General features: G+C 42.2%; 1 protein-coding gene across 1 annotated transcript in view; it reads right to left on the minus strand.

Annotated features, from left to right (window-relative positions):
- Positions 1–22,478, minus strand: part of GPM6A (glycoprotein M6A) — a 268,715-nt gene that overhangs the window by 34,820 nt on the left and 211,417 nt on the right. The window contains exon 5 of the mRNA XM_029604319.1: positions 165–241. Within this exon, the coding sequence (XP_029460179.1) occupies positions 165–241 (77 nt within the window). The remainder of the gene's footprint in view (positions 1–164; positions 242–22,478) is intronic.

The following is a 22,478-nucleotide window of genomic DNA, read 5'->3' on the forward strand; positions in this document are numbered from 1 at the left end:
GGCTCTGTATTCTGAAATAAGAAAATGACAAGAATATTTTTCTAAATTTGCAAAATGGAAAATTTGAAAGAGTGAATGGAGGATAGGGAACGCTAACAAGCATGTTCAAACTCAATCACAAAATGGCCTGTGTAAATTTATGAAAATTTAACTATGCTTCTCACCTCAGTAGAATCACACATCTTTAGGAAGTTCTCTGACATAGTGCATACTTTCTTTTCTTCTCCAATGGTTACAATGCCTAAAATAAAAAGATCCATTAATTATGTCAATTTACAGAGCATGGTAGATTTAGTGGCCCTGGAGGAAACTTTTAAGGTTGCAATACTTTTTATTGAACCAATATACAAGAATTACTTTAAGATCACAAGATCACATGCTTCCCTTTTTCAGATTTCCTTAGTACATGTATACAAAAAATTAGATAATTCATTTAGATTTATTTAAACATAGGTCTTTCTAGTTATTTCTCTTTCTCTTCTATTAAACTAATGTTATATTTATATGACATCTGTTTTACTTTAAAGAATTATGAATATAAATAAATTAGAAAAATAGTTCTTGCTTTTTATCATTTTGCATTTGTACATGATTAAATCCATCCAGTAGGATATTCAAATATTGAAAGCTGTCTTACAGACCATATGTTAAATTAGTAAAACAATGTGGTACCCCTTAACAAGTCAATTCCATAAGCACCTCGATCTGACAAATCATTGAATGGAGCTGTAGAATAACATCTGCAACTTTTAACAGATGTACGTAAATCTTCCCCTCAAATAGTGAGTCATCAGCCTCCCTCCCCCTCCCTCCCATTCCCTTCCCTTCCTATGTCCAACACGGATTGGACTGTACTGAGGTATACCGTATAAAGTAAGTGGTTAAGTGATTTTTCATTAGACACTTTGCACTGAAGTTTAATAAAAAGATATAACCCCCCCCCCCAAAAAAAAAAAAACAAAACCAAAAACCCCAGTGTCTATCTTTCTGCTGAAGAATGGGTTAAGATCAAAAGCTACTTGTCTGATTTAATCCTTTGTGATAGGTCATGGAATGACATACTACCTGTAGAACTAGGTGCTATCAGAGTATCAGTTAGGGAACAAGGAAGTTACAATTTGTTTCATTTTATCTTGTGTTCTCATACTACCATAAATCATAAAATATTGATCTCACACTTGAAGCACAGCCAGTAGTTCCATGTGTTTGTTATATCAATCATCAATGGGGTTATTGTGTCCTGTTTTCTGATAGCAGCCTTCCATTTTCAATTTTAAAATTGAAAAATGTCTTGATATTTTGGGTATTTTGACAATGCATTATGTATTAGATCAATATTCCTATTTGATATAGCACAGCAAAATCATGTTATTTTCTGGCACCATGTCCTAGAGCAGAGTTTCCCACCATTTTGGGAGCAGGGACCCATTTTCAATCTCCAAAATGTTCACGGACCCCCACATGCTTCTCTTTCATATTTACCTGTAGTTATTTGCCATATATAGAAAAGTTATTAATGTATTAACAAAGAAATAATTATATACACATCAAACTCATTGATAATATATATATATATATAATATAATATATAGATATTATATATATAATAATATAATATATATAACTTATTAAATAATCCTTACTGATATAAACTGAATACATATAATTACAAAGCACAGCAGTAAATGTGGAAGAATGTACTCATATTCAGTAACTTATGTAGTATAACTACAGGCAGCCTCACAGCTTGGTCTGATAAGATCTGGAGCAACCAGAGGAAATGGACGAGAGAGAGAGAGAGAGAGTAGTGGAGTGGGATAAAGAGACTGGCAGAAATAGTCTGGTGGAGGGACAGAAACAGACTGGTGGAGAGCGACAATGACTGAAAGGGATGAGCTGGTAGATAGAGAGAGTGACTGGTGGGGTTAGACTGGTGGAGAGATAGAGGGAGCAACTGGTGGGGCTGGACTATTAGAGGGTGAGATAAAGTGATTAGTGGGGCTGGACTACTGAAGTGAGTGAGTGAGCAACTAGTGGGGCTGGACTGGGGGAGGGTGAGAGAGATTGTGACTAGAAGGACTGCACTGATGGAGGATGAGAGAGAGAGACGAGGGGATGGACTGTGCAGTGAGAGGGAGATTGGTTGGGATGGATTGTGCAGGAACGACAGAGAGTGAGACACAGGTGGAGACGGGAGAAAGAGGGGTGTTTGAGATAGGCTCACAGTACTAAAAGGGCAATGTGGAGAGAGTTTTGGTAGACATATTTCCTTCTCAACCCCCCCCCCCCCCCCCCCCCAAATCATGGTATTTTTTTTAATTATAATTATTAGTTTGAAGAAAATCACCTATGACAGGGAAACCACCCTGTTAGTTTGATCTTGGCAGGAGTCCAATGGCTCTCTCCACACCTGATTGCCACCAAATTCCATACATGCAGAGACAGGACACCCTTGCTCTTAAAGGAAGAAGCACTGCTACAAATATTTTACAATATTGTCGCAAGGTGCTGGACATGCATGTCAGTTGCATCTCTAGACAGAAGAACCTTCTACGAAATAAGGAAACGCCTGACCAGTTTCAGCCATCTAGTAAAACTACCACTAAAATTATTCAAGAGCATCAATCAAAAATTATTCCATATAAGAGTGGGACAAATCCCAATATAAAACCTGCACTTTAGATTTTACAATACCCTGCCTTCACAGAAAGTCCCCCAACAAAGGATGCAGAGCAGAGCAAGGACATTGCCCCTTACCACTCACCATAGAAAAATAATATTCAAATTCAGTTGTCAACTCAGAAACAGCAATACAATCTCCCTCCTAAGAACATAAGAACTTAAGAAAATGCCATACTGGGTCAGACCAAGGGTCCATCAAGCCCAGCATTCTGTTTCCAACAGTGGCCAATCCAGGCCACAAGAACCTGGCAAGTACCCAAAAACTAAGTCTATTCCATGTTACCATTGCTAATGGCAGTGGCTATTCTCTAAGGGGTAGATTTTCAAATAGCGCGATTTGGCGTACTTTTGTTGGCGCATCAGGCGCAAACAAAAGTACGCTGGATTTTAGTAGATACGCGCGTAGCCACGCATATCCGCTAAAATCCGTGATCGGCGCACGCAAGGCTATCGACTCCGTATAGCCGGCGCGCGGCGAGCCGCACAGCCTACCTCCGTTCCCTCCGAGGCCGCTACGAAATCGGAGCGGCCTCGGAGGGAACTTTCTTTTGCCCTCCCCTCACCTTCCCCTCCCTTCCCCTACCTAACCCACCCGCCCGGCCCTGTCTAAACCCACCCCTTACCTTTGTCGGGGGATTTACGCCTCCCGGAGGGAGACGTAAATTCCCGCGCGCCAGCGGGTCACTAGCGCGCCGGGACGTGACCTGGGGGCGGGTCCGGAGGGCGCGGCCATGCCCCCGGACCGCCCCGGGTCGTAACCACGCCCCCGGGCCCGCCCCCGAAAAGCTCCCGACACGCCCCGAAAACGCCACGCGGATCGGGCCCGCCCCCGACACGCCCCCCTCTGAAAACCTCGGGACTTACGCGAGTCCCGGGGCTCTGCGCGCGCCGGTAGGCCTATGTAAAATAGGCGCACCGGCGAGCAGGGCTCTTAAAATCCGCCCCTAAGTGAACTTAATAGCAGGTAATGGACTTCTCCAAGAACTTATCCAATCCTTTTTTAAACACAGCTATACTAACTGCACTAACCACATCCTCTGGCAACAAATTCCAGAGTTTAATTGTGCGTTGAGTAAAAAAGAACTTTCTCCGATTAGTTTTAAATGTGCCCCATGCTAACTTCATGGAGTGCCCCCTAGTCTTTCTACTATCCGAAAGAGTAAATAACCGATTCACATCTACCCGTTCTAGACCTCTCATGATTTTAAACACCTCTATGATATCCCCCCTCAGTCGTCTCTTCTCCAAGCTGAAAAGTCCTAACCTCTTTAGTCTTTCCTCATAGGGGAGTTGTTCCATTCCCCTTATCATTTTGGTAGCCCTTCTCTGTACCTTCTCCATCGCAATTATATCTTTTTTGAGATGCGGCGACCAGAATTGTACACAGTATTCAAGGTGCAGTCTCACCATGGAGCGATACAGAGGCATTATGACATTTTCCGTTTTATTCACCATTCCCTTTCTAATAATTCCCAACATTCTGTTTGCTTTTTTGACTGCCGCAGCACACTGTACCGACGATTTCAATGTGTTATCCACTATGACACCTAGATCTCTTTCTTGGGTTGTAGCACCTAATATGGAACCCAACATCGTGTAATTATAGCATGGGTTATTTTTCCCTATATGCATCACCTTGCACTTATCCACATTAAATTTCATCTGCCATTTGGATGCCCAATTTTCCAGTCTCACAAGGTCTTCCTGCAATTTATCACAATCTGCTTGTGATTTAACTACTCTGAACAATTTTGTGTCATCTGCAAATTTGATTATCTCACTTGTCATATTTCTTTCCAGATCATTTATAAATATATTGAAAAGTAAGGGTCCCAATACAGATCCCTGAGGCACTCCACTGTCCACTCCCTTCCACTGAGAAAATTGCCCATTAATCCTACTCTCTGTTTCCTGTCTTTTAGCCAGTTTGCAATCCACGAATGGACATCGCCACCTATCCCATGACTTTTTACTTTTCCTAGAAGCCTCTCATGAGGAACTTTGTCAAACGCCTTCTGAAAATCCAAGTATACTATATCTATCGGTTCACCTTTATCCACATGTTTATTAACTCCTTCAAAAAAGTGAAGCAGATTTGTGAGGCATGACTTGCCCTGGGTAAAGCCATGCTGACTTTGTTCCATTAAACCATGTCTTTCTATATGTTCTGTGATTTTGATGTTTAGAACACTTTCCACTATTTTTCCTGGCACTGAAGTCAGGCTAACCGGTCTGTAGTTTCCCGGATCGCCCCTGGAGCCCTTTTTAAATATTGGCGTTACATTTGCTATCCTCCAGTCTTCAGGTACAATGGATGATTTTAATGATAAGTTACAAATTTTTTACTAATAGGTCTGAAATTTCATTTTTTAGTTCCTTCAGAACTCTGGGGTGTATACCATCCGGTCTGGGTGATTTACTACTCTTCAGTTTGTCAATCAGGCCTACCACATCTTCTAGGTTCACCATGATTTGATTCAGTCCATCTGAATCATTACCCATGAAAACCTTCTCCATTACGGGTACCTCCCCAACATCCTCTTCAGCAAACACCGAATTAAAGAAATAATTTTATCTTTCCGCCATAGCCTTATCTTCTCTAAGTGCCCCTTTAACCCCTCAATCATATAACGGTCCAACTGACTCCCTCACAGGCTTTCTGCTTGGATATATTTAAAAAGGTTTTTACTGTGAGTTTTTGCCTCTACAGCCAACTTCTTTTCAAATTCTCTCTTAGCCTGTCTTATCAATGTCTTACATTTAACTTGCCAATGTTTATGCTTTATCCTATTTTCTTCTGTTTGATCCTTCCTCTACCAGGAATATTGTATAATACAAAATTCTGCAAAACATGTACTCAGAATCTATAAGAAACTTGCTATACCAACATCCTAACTACAAAATTTAAAGAATAACCACACTACCTATGATACAGCAACACAACAAACATTACATCAGGACCTAAAAAAGCCAATACACCTCCAATTAGGAAAACAGAACAAGTCAGGCTGCTATAGATCCCTATATAGAAACTACAAGCTAGCAAAATTCTTCACCTTGGTCACATGAAGACCCATAGATAGACCCTCACCAAATACAGAATACAGAGACCAAAAGTAGAAATACAAAACTGCAGACAAATGCTGAACTGAAACCGCAAGAAGCCAGACTATGTATGCATTGCAACAGTGGAAAAACAGAAACATCACTGTTACTCATAAAATATCAAATACAATCAAGAAATATAAAATATCAATAATAGTAAAACCATATAAAAAAGTAATATTGCAAAACCACTGACATATACAACATCTAATACTTTAAAACTTATATAAATTATTTTTTTATTTCTCAAAAAACAATAAAATATTTCAAAACATCAGACATCAAATATCAGTCAACAATTAAAACTAATTAGGATTTTAAAATTCCTCACTCTCCATACCTGGGAACTTTTGATTTCCAGTCACCCTGAGATTGTTGTGGATTAGTAGGGGTGGAGATGAGGGCACACAATCTTCTTCCTCTCTATCATACACACACATGCACAGGTTCATTTTCAGTCACACACATGCTTTTCTTTTGCTCTCACACACACTCACACATGCTCACACAAGCATGCTTCCTCTCATTCCTACATGCTCACACATACATGCTTCTTCTTTCTCATACATACATGCTCTCACACAATGATTTGTCTCTCTCATACACAAAGGCTCTTTAACAGACACATATGCTCCCACCCTTTGTCTCACACACACTCTCAAACACTCACACATGCTTCCTCTCTCATATGCACACATGCTCTCACACACATATAAGGTTCCTCTCTCTCATACACACATGCTTTCATACACACATACATGCTCCATCTCTCATACATAATCCTACTCTCTGTTTCCTGTCTTTTAGCCAGTTTGCAATCCATGAAAGGACATCGCCACCTATCCCATGACTTTTTACTTTTCCTAGAAGCCTCTCATGAGGAACTTTGTCAAACACCTTCTAAAAATCCAAGTATACTACATCTACCGGTTCACCTTTATCCACGTGTTTATTAACTCCTTCAAAAAAGTGAAGCAGATTTGTGAGGCAATACTTGCCCTGGGTAAAGCCATGCTGACTTTGTTCCATTAAACCATGTCTTTCTATATGTTCTGTGACAATTATTTCCAAGGTTATGTACGATAAATATGAAGAAAAGGGTGCACCAAGAACTTAAGCTAACAAATCGACAAGTTTATTTTATTTATTTATTTGTGAAATTTGTAGGCCGCATTATCCTATGTTCTAGATGGCTTCCAAATGAATATCCATAAATATATTTGAAACAGATCCAAAGACATACAAATAACCATTAAAACAAACATTGTAAAAAGAAAAAAAATAGGCAGGTTTTCAAACAAAGGTCAATTGCATGTAACTGACCTACAGGATGCGCGTTTTGGATGCACTTGCTTTACCCCTTATTCAGTACATGCAAATGCATGTTGATAGCCCTATTAGATATTCCCGTGTGATACAGAAAGTAAAATGTGCGGCTTTTCTTTCAGAAATTAGCACCTACCCAAAGGTAGGCGTTAATTTCTCCGGGCACCAAGAAAGTGAACAGAAAAGCAGTAGAAACTGCTTTTCTGTGCACCCTCCAACTTAATATCATGGTGATATTAAGTCAGAGATCCCGAAGGTTAAAAAAAGTAAAACAAATAGAAAAAATATTTTTGAAATAGGCCCGTGGCTCGCGGGTCGAAAACCGGACGCTCAATTTTGCCGGCATCCGGTTTCTGAACCCATGGCTGTCAGTGGGCTTGAGAACCGACGCCGGCAAAATTGAGCGTCGGCTGTCAAACCCTCTGACAGCTGCCACTCCTGTCAAAAAAAGAGGCGCTAGGGAGGCGCTAGTCTCCCTAGCGCCTCTTTTTACCGCTGGCCCTAATTTTAATAAATTAAAAATACTGTACCGCGCACACAGGAGAGTGGGCCTGTGCGCTCGCCTGCTCTCCCGCGATTTTACTGTATCGGCCCGATAGTATGTTATATGCTGCTTGACACATTCTCAATTTAAATACATTTTTAAATAGATGGGTTTTAAAGTATTTTTTAAACATTTAGATTCAAGCCTGCTTCTGTAAAATAACTGGAAGTTGGTTCCACAATAGTGCTCCTGCCACTGAAAGCAGTCATTCTTTGAATTCGGAAAGATGAATCACATTATGGCTAGACACATAAAAAAAGCACTGACCCTCTGACCTAATATTTCTTACTGGGAGGTAAATTTTGAGTAAGAACATAAGAACATGCCATACTGGGTCAGACCAAGGATCCATCAAGCCCAGCATCCTATTTCCAACAGTGGCCAATCCAGGCCATAAGAACCTGGCAAGTACCCAAAAACTAAGTCTATTCCATGTTACCATTGCTAATGGCAGTGGCTATTCTCTAAGTGAACTTAATAGCAGGTAATGGATTTCTCCTCCAAGAACTTATCCATCCTTTTTTAAACACAGCTATACTAACTGCACTAACCACATCCTCTGGCAAACAAATTCCAGAGTTTAATTGTGCGTTGAGTAAAAAAGAACTTTCTCCGATTAGTTTTAAATGTGCCCAATGCTAACTTCATGGAGTGCCCCCGAGTAACGCATTAATACAAAATTGTATGTCATCATTTAAAATTAAGGCATTGTGTATCATTCTGAGCACTTTGTGTTGCACATGGAATTCTACAGGCAACCAATGAAGAGATTTCAAAATGGAGGTAATATGTTCAAATGTAGATGTACTGATTAATACTCTTGCTGCCAAATTTTGAATCTTCCATCATGATGGAAGATTTAGAAATAAAGAATTACAATAATCAATGCTTGATTTATCTTATGAAAATGGCTGCTTTTTTGAGTATAATAAAGAAAAACATTTTAGTTACACATTTATTGGAGAATTAATTGGCATGTGTAAGCCATTCCTCACAGCTGTTGGTTAATTTGACAATGGTGACACTCAATAGACCATTGGTTTCCTTCCAATCTAAATAACTGTAAAACCTAAAAATAACTCCACCTAATGTCCTTTTTTGCAATCTACTCACCAGCAGAATTCTTCAGACTTTATTCTGCCTTTATTACTATCTCTTATAGAATAACTTTGTTTAGTTCAAATCTGTATTTTCATTCTGCTAACTGTAGGGAAAGAGATTTCATTCATTTAATCAAGTACTGTGGTCATCATTATACTACTTGGAAACACAGAAATAAAGGTCAAGAAAGAAATTGTAGATTATATCTTTACATTGGACTAATTTAATATATTTAAAACTAATTTTCAAGAGCAATTCTCTCTTCATCAAGTTCATCAAATATAAAAGTTATCAGTAAAAGTTATGTTGGAAACCATCCAATGCTTCCAGCATGATTATTGCTGCTGTGTATTTTTGAGAAATCATCAGTGCTCTTTACTAGAGATGTGAATCGTGTCCTCGATCAACTTAACGATCGATTTCGGCTGGGAGGGGGAGGGAATCGTATCGTCGCCGTTTGGGTGTTTAGAGTATCGTGAAAATCGTTAAAATCGTGAACCAGCACACTAAAACCCCCTAAAACCCACCCCCGACCCTTTAAATTAAATCCCCCACCCTCCCGAACCCCCCCCCCAAATGCCTTAAATTACCTGGGGGTCCAGCGGCGGTCCGTAGCTAAATCGGGGGAAGGGGGAGGGTAGGAAAACCGGCACACTAAAACACCCTAAAACCCACCCCCGACCCTTTAAATTAAATCCCCCACCCTCCCCGAACCCCCCCCCCCCCAAATGCCTTAAATTACCTGGGGGTCCAGCGGCAGTCCGTAGCTAAATCGGGGGAAGGGGGAGGGCAGGAAAACCGGCATGTAAACCGCCCTAAAACCCACCCCCGACCCTTTAAATTAAATCCCCCACCCTCCCGAACCCCCCCTCCAAATGCCTTAAATTACCTGGGGGTCCAGCGGCGGTCCGTAGCTAAATCGGGGGAAGGGGGAGGGCAGGAAAACCGGCACACTAAAACACCCTAAAACCCACCCCCGACCCTTTAAATTAAATCCCCCACCCTCCCGAACCCCCCCCCCCCAAATGCCTTAAATTACCTGGGGGTCCAGTGGCGGTCCGGAACGGTCTCCTGCAATTGAATCGTGTTGTCTTCAGCCGGCACCATTCTGCGCCGCCATTTTGCAAAATGGCAGCGCAAAATGGCGGCGGCCATAGACCAACACGATTCGACTGCAGGAGGTCGTTCCGGACCCCCGCTGGACTTTTGGCAAGTCTTGTGGGAGTCAGGAGGCCCCCCCAAGCTGGCCAAAAGTCCCTGGGGGTCCAGCGGGGGTCCGGGAGCGATTTCCTGCCGCAAATCGTTTTCCGTACGGAAAATGGCGCCGGGCAGGAGATCGACTGCAGGAGGTCGTTCAGCAGGGGTTCCGGACCCCCGCTGAATTGGTGTTCCATGTAAACCGCCTCCCCGGCGATAGTTATTTCTGTTAAATGTGAACCGGAGTGATATGTATTGTATACAGGAACTTCCAGTATATAAAAACCAAAAATAAATAAATAAATAAATTAATTAATTAATTAATAAAATTGCTGCTAAAACAGAGGATAATGCTGTTTCTGGAATCCAATGGATTACAAAATCCAAGGCAGCATGGTTTTATCAAAAGTAGGTCTTTTCAGATGAATCTGATCAATTTCTTTGACTGGATGGCCTGAGAGTTGGATCAGGGAAACGTGTTAGATGAAGTGTACTTGGATTTGAGTAAGGACTTTGACAAGGTTCCGCATAGGCGACTTGCCAACTTCTAAATAAACTGAGCATGCTGGTGTAACTAAAGTAATTATGGGGGTCATTTTTCAAAGGGCTATATGGTGTTTTCGCATGCGTTAAGGCATTTTTGCATGCAAAAAATGCCTTTAATGCATTTGAAAATTCTATAACGCATAGTGTGAAGCAAATTTTAAAAAGGGGAGGAATTTGGGGCCAGCTTCATAAATTGTGAAGCCATATTGTACAGCTTTAACTATACCTTTTTTATTTGTGTAAAGCCATGTGATAGGGCTTTATTGTAAATGCCATTTTAAGCTGTTAGAGATCCAGCCTAGCTATCAGGGCCCTTCTACAAGAAGAGAGAGAGAGAAAGAGAGACTAGCCATGATGTCCTCATACTAGGTAGGTATTTATACCTCTATATGAGCCCTACCTAGTCATTCGAGGTGAGTTATAGGTATTAGTGTAGGGGTTAGGGGCCACTTTGACATTCAAAGTGACATGTATGAACAGTACAGTGCTCTCTTGTGAAGATTTGATGACCTTTGGAGTGAGGAAACTCACCCAAAGATGAGATTTGTGCAATGTTCTCTCAACCTAGCTTGATGTTACCCAGATAGAGAGTCCATCAAGTTAGGTTGAGAGAACATTGCACAAATCTCATCTTTGGGCGATATTTAGTGCATTTTGATAAATCCAGATCTATATTAAAACTGGTTTAGTGGGAGGTGACAGAGAATAGTGGTAAATGGAGTTCACTCTGAGGAGAGAGGCGTTATTAATGGTTGCTGCAAGGATCAGTCCATGGAATGTTTTTTATTTTTTTCAACATTTTCATAAGCGATATTGTGGAAGTTTTATCTGGAAAGTTTTGTCCTTTTGTGTATTATATCAAAATCTGTAACAGCATAGAAAACCAGGAAGATATACAAAACATGAGGAGGGATACAGCTAAGAGTCTAACCGTTAAGATTTAATGTAGGAAAAAGGAATAGAAATGGAATCTTTGTTATATCTTTGTTATATGATGAACTTCCTAAGTGCAATGTGTTGAGTGTCTATTTTGAGGTGAAAATTCAGAAGTTATATCAGGGTTTGGGAGAGAATTTGGACTTAGAAAGGGAGCAATTGAATGGTGTTAGCTTAGCTCCAGTTAAGGATCTGTTAGTAATAGAAGATTTAAGGGAATTCGAAGAGGTTTTTAATTTGTTGAATTTACTGCAATTTTGAGGGAAGTAAGAAATTTAATTTTTTACTAGACCCCTGTCCATCTAGATTAATTCCAGGATTTCCCAGTGCAGTGTTGAAGGGACTTTGGAGTTTATTAAATTGATCTTTGACTGAGGGTCTGATTCCAATAACATTAAAATCAGCAATGATTAGCCAGGATCCAAGATGGAGCCGTAGAGCAGACCATGGGAGCCTCAGCATTCTTTTTTCCTTAACTTAACTTTGTATTGATGCCACATACAACCTGGAAGTGTAGGGCTAAGGAGAGGACTGACCCCGCAGTCATCTCAGGAACCCCCATTGCCGGCCTATAGATGCCCAAGTACAGCGAGTGAGCAGATTGGAAGCGCTGTCTTTGGGGGAGGCGGTTGGAGGAGAGCTGCCAACCTCTCCCCCGGACCTTTCAATGTCTTCATCCCCAATTTATAGGGCTTCACCAGCAAACCCAGCTGCCTCCAGAGCCCAGGTCGAGCCAGCGGCAGGAACATATGCTGAAGATGCTGATGCCCTGTGATTCTGCGTGGGGCTGGAATGCCCTGAAAAGCCTGGAGGAGAAGCTGGATTTGGCCCCACTGTGTGTAGTGCTGACTCATTGAAGGAAGAAGGATTTTTGAATCAGAATGAACAGGTCTCTACTGCAGTTTCAATTCCTCTAAGCAATTTTTCTGCACCTAATCTGGTAAGACCAAGTTTCATTACTCTTGATACAATATGGGAGGCTATTGCAAACCTGGGGACTTCCATGGCATCACAACTCAGTCCAATAGTGGATAAAGTTAACAACATTCAAGACAGAGTTGTCCTGCTGGAAAACTCCAAAATATCTTTTTTTTAAAGAAATTGAGGAGTTAAAACAAGATACACTAAAACTGAAGCCTACTCAGGATTTGCTTATAAGGGAAAATCAACAACTTCAGATTAAAATTGAGAATCTGGAAAATGTCATGAGAGGGAAAAACTTCCAATTTTTTAATTTCCCTATGCTTCCTCATATATAGACGAAGGATATGTTTAGAAAATTTCTTTTGGAAATCCTTAAAGTTCCAATACCACCATGATCAGTCATAGTATTTGCCTCCATATAAGAAACAAGAGATTCAAGAAAATCAAGATGGTGTTCAGGGTATGGATTCCCTAATCTCCAATTTGGATGTATCTCAGTTATTGGAAACATCTGATAGTGCCCTGGTACAAGCGGCCACAATGGTAGTCACATTTGTATTAGAATGGGTTTTGAGGTTATTCTTTAAACATCGGAGGATTTACGCGCGTAACCAGCTTACGCACACCGGGCCTATTTTAAAAAGGCCCAGCAACACGGGTAAAGCCCCAGGACACGTGTAAGTCCCAGGGCTTTACTAAAGGAGTAAGGTGGGGGCAGGGCGGGGGGGTGGTCTGTGGGCAGGGCAGGGGCAGGGCCAGAGGCCTCTGACCCAGCGGCCATTACCACTGTGTCGAAGGATTGTGTGCCGGCAGGCTGACGGCATGCGCAAAAGGTAAGATAAAATTTGGGGGGGGGGGGGGGGGTTAGAGTAGGTGAACAATTGGCGCGCAATTGCACACAAATTATAAAATCAGGCATACATGTACTCGCTCCTTTAAAAATCTACCCCTAAGGTATTTCCAGATGTCTCCAAGCAAACGCAAAAGAGGAGACAACAATTTCTTCTGTTGAGACCTACAGTTTTACAGATAGGGGCCTTCTTTTTTCTGAAATACCCATGTAAATGTAATGTAAAATAGAAGGGCCTTTCATATGGTTTTTTCCTTCTCTGCAATTAAGTTTTTTCCTTAGTGATAAATCAATAGTGTGATAAATGTGAAAAGATCTGTTTTGCCTCCTGAAGGTTGAGTGCCCTATATAATGTATTATAGTTGCTGCTTAAATACTGTTCTTTTACTTTAATTAGCTTGGGATTTTTCCTTTATAACTTTTTTCACAATCGGATCAATTATTGTGGACTTGTGGAATAGAAGAAGTATTTATTTATTTTCTTGATGATAATGTATGTTATGATGTGTATAATTTTCTTTATTCTTCTTTCCTTTTCTGATCAAGATTGTTTCTTGAACATTTGTTGGAAAAAGCATAAATAAAGAATTTAAAAAAAATCAGCAGTGATTTCTCCTATTATAAAGAGTATTGAATTGGACTATAAGTGTTGTGGGAATTATAGACCAGTGGTAAACGTTATTGAGAAAATAGTGCTGAAATAGACTGTAGAGTTTTTGGAGGAAGGAAAAAAGTTGGATATATCTCAGGCAGGATTCAGCAAAGGATGCAGCATATAAATCATCAAACAGGACATGAAGATTACAGCATCAATTTCAGTTACAACTACCACCTGTCAAAGCATTTCAAAATGTTAGGCTCCAGAATAGAACATTTTTCATGGCAATTCCTAAGATGTGGAATGTGCTTTCACTGGAGATCAGGGAGGCACATGATTTATTAAAATTTCAGAAAAAATTGAAGACTTGGTTGATGCTTATGAGAAAAACTAATATTTTCAGGAAAGTTCATGGTGCTGCATTGCTGATAAGATTATTGTATTGTTTTATTGAAAGTGTGTTTCATTTTTATACATTTCTTTGGACACCTTATTTAGCCAGGAAAGCAGTTTATAAATCATTTAAAATAAAATAAAAATAAAATGTAAAAAAATGCATGGTCTTACAGTTAGGCTGTAAAAACTCAAAGGAATGATATACTGTAGAGGGCATATTTTTTGGATTCTCACAACAAGAGTGAGATTTGGGAGTAACTGCATCTGATGTTCTCAAGTTGCCCAACAGATGGATAAGTCAAAAGCGTGACAGAAGCTTGGATGCATAGGGAAAGGATGATAAGCATTAATAAAGAGATGATATTGCCCTGTATTAGTCCCTGGTGTACAATTATGGAGAATACACTTTGGAAAGGATATAAACCAGATGGAGTCAGTTCAGAGTGCAACTACTAAAATAGTCAATGTTCTTCATTGTAAAGTTTATGGGGAAATACTTGAAGATCTGAATATGTATATCTTAGAAGAAAGGCAGGGTAGGGGAGATATAATAGAGACATTTAAATACCTCCAAGGCATCAAGGCAAGGAGATAAGGCTCTTTCAAGAGAAAGGAGACTCTGGAACAAGGGGGTCATGAGTAATTTAAGGAAATGTTTCTTTATAGAAAGGGTAGTGGATGCATGGAATTGTATTCTAATGGAGATAGTGGGGATAAGGACAATATTTGAATTCATGAAAGAAAAGCATGAGACAAGCAATTTGATCTCTGAAGGAATATTAGGGATTGTAGGGTGATTGTAGTGGAGGGAGGGATGCTCCGTTTCTGAACAGCTCCTCCACTGAGGTTGTTGGAATGGTCAGCCCCCTGCTGCTTATAAAAGCAGGCTGCAGCAAATCACAGTGTGGTATTTTGGTTTTCTTGAGTTTTTCCTCTGCTTGGGTACTGGGTTTCACAGTCTGGGTCAATACCCTAGTGGAAAGGGGATCAGAGTTTGTCTGGATGCCAGTTCTGGTTTTGATTCAGATTTTTGGATGCCTTTCCCTTTTTGGGTTTTCTTCTGTGAGAGCACTGGTACCCCTGGCTGGAGGAATTTGGGGTCTACACCAACTAGGTTAGATCAGGAGGAAGGGAAAATTCCAAATAGTGACCCGCTACAAGAAAATTCCAGATTTGTTTTACCCTGGTGAGAAGTTTTCTTCTAAATTTGTGGTTACCCTTCCTGCCTACAGAGAGAATACCTGTAGAGAACTGCCATGTTCCCTGATTCTGGATTTTTCCTAAGAAAAATCCTATTGAGACAACAGAAGAAGAGAAGTGTGAGTAAAACCAAAATTTCTGTTCTGAGTCTTCATCCTGAGAAAGAGACACTTAGGGCAGACTCTGCAGAGACTGTTAATTCTTTTTACCAATCAGTATTTTTGGAAGGGGCTGTCCATCCCATTTAAGGATACGCTGCCCGACTGGGAAACTTTCTTGTCTAAATCATTTAGAGTTTCCCTGTCTAATACTCAGAGAACTGTAAATGTCATCTTTTCAAGCCACAAACTGTTATTAAAATGCCATTTCTAACATTTAAGAACTCTGACAGTAAAGATTTAATTTTTTACAGTCAATCTGTGGCTCCAAAGACTTTTTAGCACTCATGCCCTTTGAAGTGAGTAGAGAGCTGTTACCTCCCCCCCCCAGGGCAAATTGAGGGTCCTCCCCCGATTGGAAAAAGAACCCTGTCTCAGGGCCCTTGGATTGTGCCAGAGTGGGAGAAAGTTAAAGGATTGGTCCTGGTACCCTCATATGCCCCTACATTCCTGGCCCCTAAACCAGAGAGGGGATTACACAAAAGTATATGCTCCTCCATTGACTTTGATGTTTAATCTTAAAAACTGTATTCTGTAGCACACAATCTATTGTATACACATGTGACGGTATGCAGATTCTGAGCTATGATTAACCTCAACAATGCTCAAGAATGTAGTAAACTAACATACCACAATAAATAAACAATGATTTTTAGTGACCATCATAATTGGGCAGCATGTGTTTGAGTACACATCATCAAGTGTACAAGGCACATCTTAATCATTGCCACATTATTTAATCATCGGTCATATTTTGAAAACTGAAAAAATTATGATGGTCACTAAAAATTATGGTCACTAAAAATTATGATGGTCACTACAAATAATTGTTTATTTATTGTGGTGTTAGTTTACATTCTTGAGTATTGATTTTTGACTACTACCACCATGCAATATTCATATGCTTTGTGACACTATTTTTCGAATAACCTCAACAATGAGCATTTACCTCTCTAACCCTTAGATTCATGAATACTATAGTATCACATGAATAACACCTGCAGTAAGTGAAAGGGGTGTACCACATGGTAACATAGCATTTTGCATAGGTAGTATTGCAGGGTGTGGTAAACATTTTTGTGCACTGCAATACTTCCTGTTTCACAGCTCACAAAGTGCAGAGAGAGAGAGAGAGGTGGTGGTGATGGTTTAGGGGCCAGTTTTACATGCAGAGTGAGATGTAGGAACCGCACAGTATACCTTGGTGAAGATGTGAAGTCATTTGGAGTCAGGAAAGTCTCACAAAGATGTTCTTTCACCCTAGCTTGATAGTCTATCTCTCTCTCGTGCAATTTTGAAAAAAAGTATAGTTATTTCTGGTGTTAAAACCGTGCAATAGTGTAACACACGCCATTGCACAGTGTGATATTGTCTCTCATTTTAATGAATCCAACCCCTTCAAAAAATCTGCATTTGTGTCTGTTGCATTCGGGCCTCTTTCTTACCCTTGCTCCACCCTCTTTACCACTGTGGCGACTCCCTCCGGGCCTGATAGACGGCTTGCTGCCATGGCATCTCCTTGCCGCTTCTCCTCGGAGTCCCCGGGCTGGCCTGACGCTGCGGATCCACCATGTTCCTGATGACATAAGGGCGCACGTGCACATGCACTCCAGACTTTGTACCAGCAAGGGTGCGAACCTCGGGGGCGTCCCCCGTAGTGACGTCATACGCCTCCAATATAAAAGGTCTTCTTTCATACTTACGAATCGAGTTAGCAAGGACTCGAATCACTCTCCCTTGGATACGATTCGCCCAAGCTACTCTGCCTCCTTGAACTACCTAGGGGTACCCGCTCCTCTGGGGCCCCGCCCTTTCTTGATTTCAGGTTCTAAGATGGGATCCGGTACTCGCTTTTCGAGGGCCTACATCCCTGAATGCTCAGAAGACTCCCTATTGCCTCGAAGCGATCGCAGACGTGAACACTGTGAGTTCTAGTACAGATAGGAACCGGTACTCTCTCCATGAGGGCCTATGTTCCTAATCTCTGCAGACTCTCTTCTGTCTAAGACATTATCACAGGTACGGAGATCGTGAGTTATATTTACAGATTGCAGATAGGAACCGGTACTCACTCCACAGGGCCTATGTTCCTAAAACCCTCCAAAGACTCTCTTCTATTCCAGAAGCCATCTCATACACAGATATTATAAATTCTTATTCCAGACTGCATATAGGAACCAGTACTCGCCTACGGCTCCTGTTCCTGAATATACTGAAGACTCTCTGTTGCATAGAAGCCATTACAGATATCTACAATTGTGAGAGTATCATCTACCACTGGTTATGTATCCTGCATACCCTGTCTACTCACTACCTATAGTCTCTCTCTACAGCTCAGCAAACCCAGAGATCGCAGTTCCAGTATCTGGGAGACTTCAGCCTTGCCGGGTACATCAGCTCACTACTGCCACCTCTGGTGGTTCTACTACCTGTCTAATAAAAGAAACTATCTGTGTCTGTCTCCATACTCCAGCCTAGCCAGTGGTCCCTCTCAGGATATCCTCCTGGGGGCGCTGTCATCTGCCATCGGCCCAGGGATTCACCAACTTACTTTGGGTGCTCTTCCCCACACTTCTAGAGCTGTACCATACAGACTGTCACTCTGTGGGGAACCTACCCATTTCGGATCGATAACTTCGCCTACGGAGTATTATCAATTGCTACTCCTCCCCTTCGGGGAGCAGCATTGAACAGAGCCATGTGATAATCCAGTCCATAAGGATCACTAGCAGGGTTTCTTGTAAAACACTTACAGGATCATTCATCAAAATGTGTTATGGCGTTAACGCATGCAATAATACATTAACACATGCGTTAACGCATAACGCATTTTGATGAATGACCCTGTAAGTGTTATACAAGAAACCCTGCTAGTGATCCTTATGGACTGGAAAGAAAAGAAAATGTGCTTTAAAGGACTTATCAGAATTATGATGCCAGACCTTTGGACAGTTAAAATAACTCTGTGCTTAAAACATGGATTACTTCAGGACTGCAAATAAGAGGAGTTCAAACTTGTGTCCAGGCAAGAAGAGTTAGAGTATACTGTGCCAGTATCTTCCTGGCTCTTTCCACTGATCTGGGAACAGAGATATAATACAGGGAGAGATATAATACAGGGAGAGGAAAAAAAATGCTCATCTGGGACCTAATTTTAAAAAGCAATTACACACTTAAAATTGGGTTTTACATGTGTAAATGCATTTTATTTGAGTAAGTGGGCTTTTGAAAACTGCTACAATATATGCCATTCAATTGTCCATAGGATTTACTCACGTACGTGCTTTTGAAAATTGCTACATTAGTAGTTACATCTACATGTGTAAATCCATTTGAAAATTCACCTGTTTGTTCAAAGGCTCATAAGCCCCGCCGCCTTTCCTACAGAGAGGTGGTAAGATACTAACTGGGATTTTGCTGGCAAACTGGGGATTATCCAGTCTGTCTGATCTGATATTCCATTGCAATTTGGGTTGGCAGGAGGGGGTCTTCTCAAGAAATGAAATATCTGGGGAGGGGAGACCTGCAATACTTCAACAACTCATAGCCCTGGGTTTTTAAAGTACAGGAGATTCACAAAATAGATAGAGGCCTCTAATAATAGAGGCCTCTATCTATTTTGTTCCCTTCTTCCTTTAATCACTGTGTACAATGTTGTGAGCACGGAGGCGCGGTCGCTTTCTCATGGGAGATAGTGAGCCCTTGGATCACGGAGCGGCTCAGGGAAAAACCCCAATATACACATCGTGGGAGGTGAGAGTGTTCAGGCATGGGCTGGAGCTGGAACAAGGCTGGACTGAAACAAGGCAAGGAACATCAGGAACTGGTACAAGGCAGGCTCAGCCCTCCACTGGACCTACACGCACTGTTACGCTTGCTGCCCACGGCAGCCCCACAGTGCGGTCTAGGGATGTGAATCGTTTTAGGACGATTAAAATTATCGTCCGATAATTTTAATATCGTCTTAAACCATTATGGAACACAATACAATACAGATTCTAACGATTTATCGTTATAAATCGTTAGAATCGTGAGCCGGCACACTAAAACCCCCTAAAACCCACCCCCGACCCTTTAAATTAAACCCCCCACCCCCCCGAACCCCCCCCCCCCCCAATAACTTAAATAACCTGCGGGTCCAGCAGCGGTCCGGAACGGCAGCGGTCCGGAACGGGCTCCTGCTCCTGAATCTTGTCGTCTTCAGCCGGCGCCATTTTCCAAAATGGCGCCGAAAAATGGCGGCGGCCATAGACGAAAAAGATTGGACGGCAGGAGGTCCTTCCGGACCCCCGCTGGACTTTTGGCAAGTCTCGTGGGGGTCAGGAGGCCCCCCACAAGCTGGCCAAAAGTTCCTGGAGGTCCAGCGGGGGTCAGGGAGCGATTTCCCGCCGCGAATCGTTTTCGTACGGAAAATGGCGCCGGCCATACGCGTATGGCCGGCGCCATTTTCCATACGGAAAATGGCGCCGGCAGGAGATCGACTGCAGGAGGTCGTTCAGCGAGGGTTCCGGCGCCTCGCTGAACGACCTCCTGCAGTCGATCTCCTGCCGGCGCCATTTTCCGTACGAAAACGATTTGCGGCGGGAAATCGCTCCCTGACCCCCGCTGGACCTCCAGGAACTTTTGGCCAGCTTGTGGGGGGCCTCCTGACCCCCACGAGACTTGCCAAAAGTCCAGCGGGGGTCCAATCTTTTTCGTCTATGGCCGCCGCCATTTTTCGGCGCCATTTTGGAAAATGGCGCCGGCTGAAGACGACAAGATTCAGGAGCAGGAGCCCGTTCCGGACCGCCGCTGGACCCGCAGGTTATTTAAGTTATTTGGGGGGGGGTTCGGGAGGGTGGGGGATTTAATTTAAAGGGTCGGGGGTGGGTTTTAGGGGGTTTTAATGTGCCGGTTTTTCGATTTTTCGATTTTTCGATTTTTAACGATTTTTCACGATATTTTACCCCCCCAAACGGCAACAATACGATTCCTTCCCCCTCCCAGCCGAAATCGATCGTTAAGACGATCGAGGACACGATTCACATCCCTAGTGCGGTCCTCTCACCTTTCTAAGCAACTTCCAGGCCCCAGCTCCCCTTCGCTTGTGGCAGTGGGCCGCCAGCTCCAACCTTGGGCTCCTTCCAGTGCCTCCGGCCCTGCGCCACTTCTCGGGACTTCCAGCCAGGATGCCTCCATCCTTTAGGCCTCTCCACGGGGTTTGCGGAGAGATGCCGCCAGCAGCGCGCACCCCTCCCTAGGCGCACGCACATCAGTAAACCTTTTAAAGGGTCCGCGGCGGGAACCTGGCCATGGATCCTTCAGCGTATAAATGATGAGGCCTTGCACTGAAGCATTGCCTTTGCAACAGGTCTTCTCGGTTCCCTGTTTGGTTCTGAGTACTCGCTGCCTCTGTGCTTCCTTGATCCGTGTTCCAGTTTGTCTCCAAGTTCCTGCTTCCTCGTTTGTCTCATCTGTCCTTTGATTGATCTCCTGGTGCCGACCTCTGCTACATTCGACCTTGCCTGCCTTCTCCAAGCCTGACCTCTGCTACGTCTGACCTTGCCTACTTTCTCCAAGCCTGACCTCGGCTACGTCTGACCTTGCCTGCCTTCTCCAAGCCTGACCTTTGCTATGCCTGACCACGCCTGCCTTCTCTGTGCCTCGACCATTGCTACGCCTGACCACACCTGCCTTCTCTGTGCCTCGACCATTGCTACGTCTGACCACGCCTGCCTTCTCTGTGCCTCGACCATTGCTACATCTGACCATGCCTGCCTTCTTTGTACCCTGACCATTGCTACGGATGACCATGCTATAGACTCCTTTGTGTCCAGAGTTCTACATTGCTTGCTACACCTTACAGTTGCCACCAGTTCTCATTCAAGTTTGACAGTGACGCCTCTGTCTCTATCCTCACCACATGATTCAATTTTTACTTCAATAAAGCAAAACATTGCTCATGTTAGTGCTTTTATTTTCATCAGTTTGCAGTTTTCATCAGTTAAGCGAGAATCAGTAGTTTACAGTGATTTGTAAAACAGCAATTCCTAAGTCTTTTTAAATAAGAAGTAATTAAAAAAAAATGTTTGGTACAATATTAAAATTACAATGAAAGCTACAGAAAAGTACTTGCACAAGCACATTGACTTGAGCACTAAAAAAGAATGAGATGGCTTATTGACCTATGACCAAATTTGAGAGAGCATTTTGAAAGTATTTACATCTATATTCTTAAGCTCTGAGATCTTTTTCCTGCTTTAGTTTTTATCATATTAATAAATGACAGCACCGAAATTATGGAATGATCTCCCTCGGATCTGATGTGATTTTGGCATAAGATAAAAGCATGGCTGATTGTAACTGAGCTTCCGAATTAAATCAGGTGACAGTCTGGGTTTAATAAGCTTGTAAAGTATCTGGATGAAGATATAATTACATATAAGCTTCACACTCCCTATCTGTGATTGACACAGCTTCTCTTTACTGCACTGACATGCTCTGACATTACCAAAGGGCAGAGTCTGTTGAGACCTTAGATATACTGAGGCTCTCAGACTACCTGAAACCACATTCTACATGCTTGTAATGGGCAGGGACACTTTCCTCAGGCTATGTAGATAAATAGATAGATACAGGGCTGGTGAATCCATTAGGCAAACTAGGTGGTCGCCTAGAGTGCCAAAATTTTTAAGGCAGCAAAATGCCACCAGCACAAGGCGCAAAGGGTGATGTGCTTGAGCCAATACCAATAAAGGAACCACTGCGCTAGAACCACTGTCACAGGTCGGAGCAAGATTTGTGCTGGAACTCCTGCCAATAGTTAAGCTAATGGAGAGGGGTGTATGACCAATTTAATTCTCAGTGGAGCACAGGATTTGGTAGAGGTAACGGTAGTGGGGCTGCCTGGCAATACTGATCATAATATGATCAAAT

Source organism: Rhinatrema bivittatum, chromosome 1 (genome assembly GCF_901001135.1).
Source record: "Rhinatrema bivittatum chromosome 1, aRhiBiv1.1, whole genome shotgun sequence".
Taxonomy (NCBI): Eukaryota; Metazoa; Chordata; class Amphibia; order Gymnophiona; family Rhinatrematidae; genus Rhinatrema; species Rhinatrema bivittatum.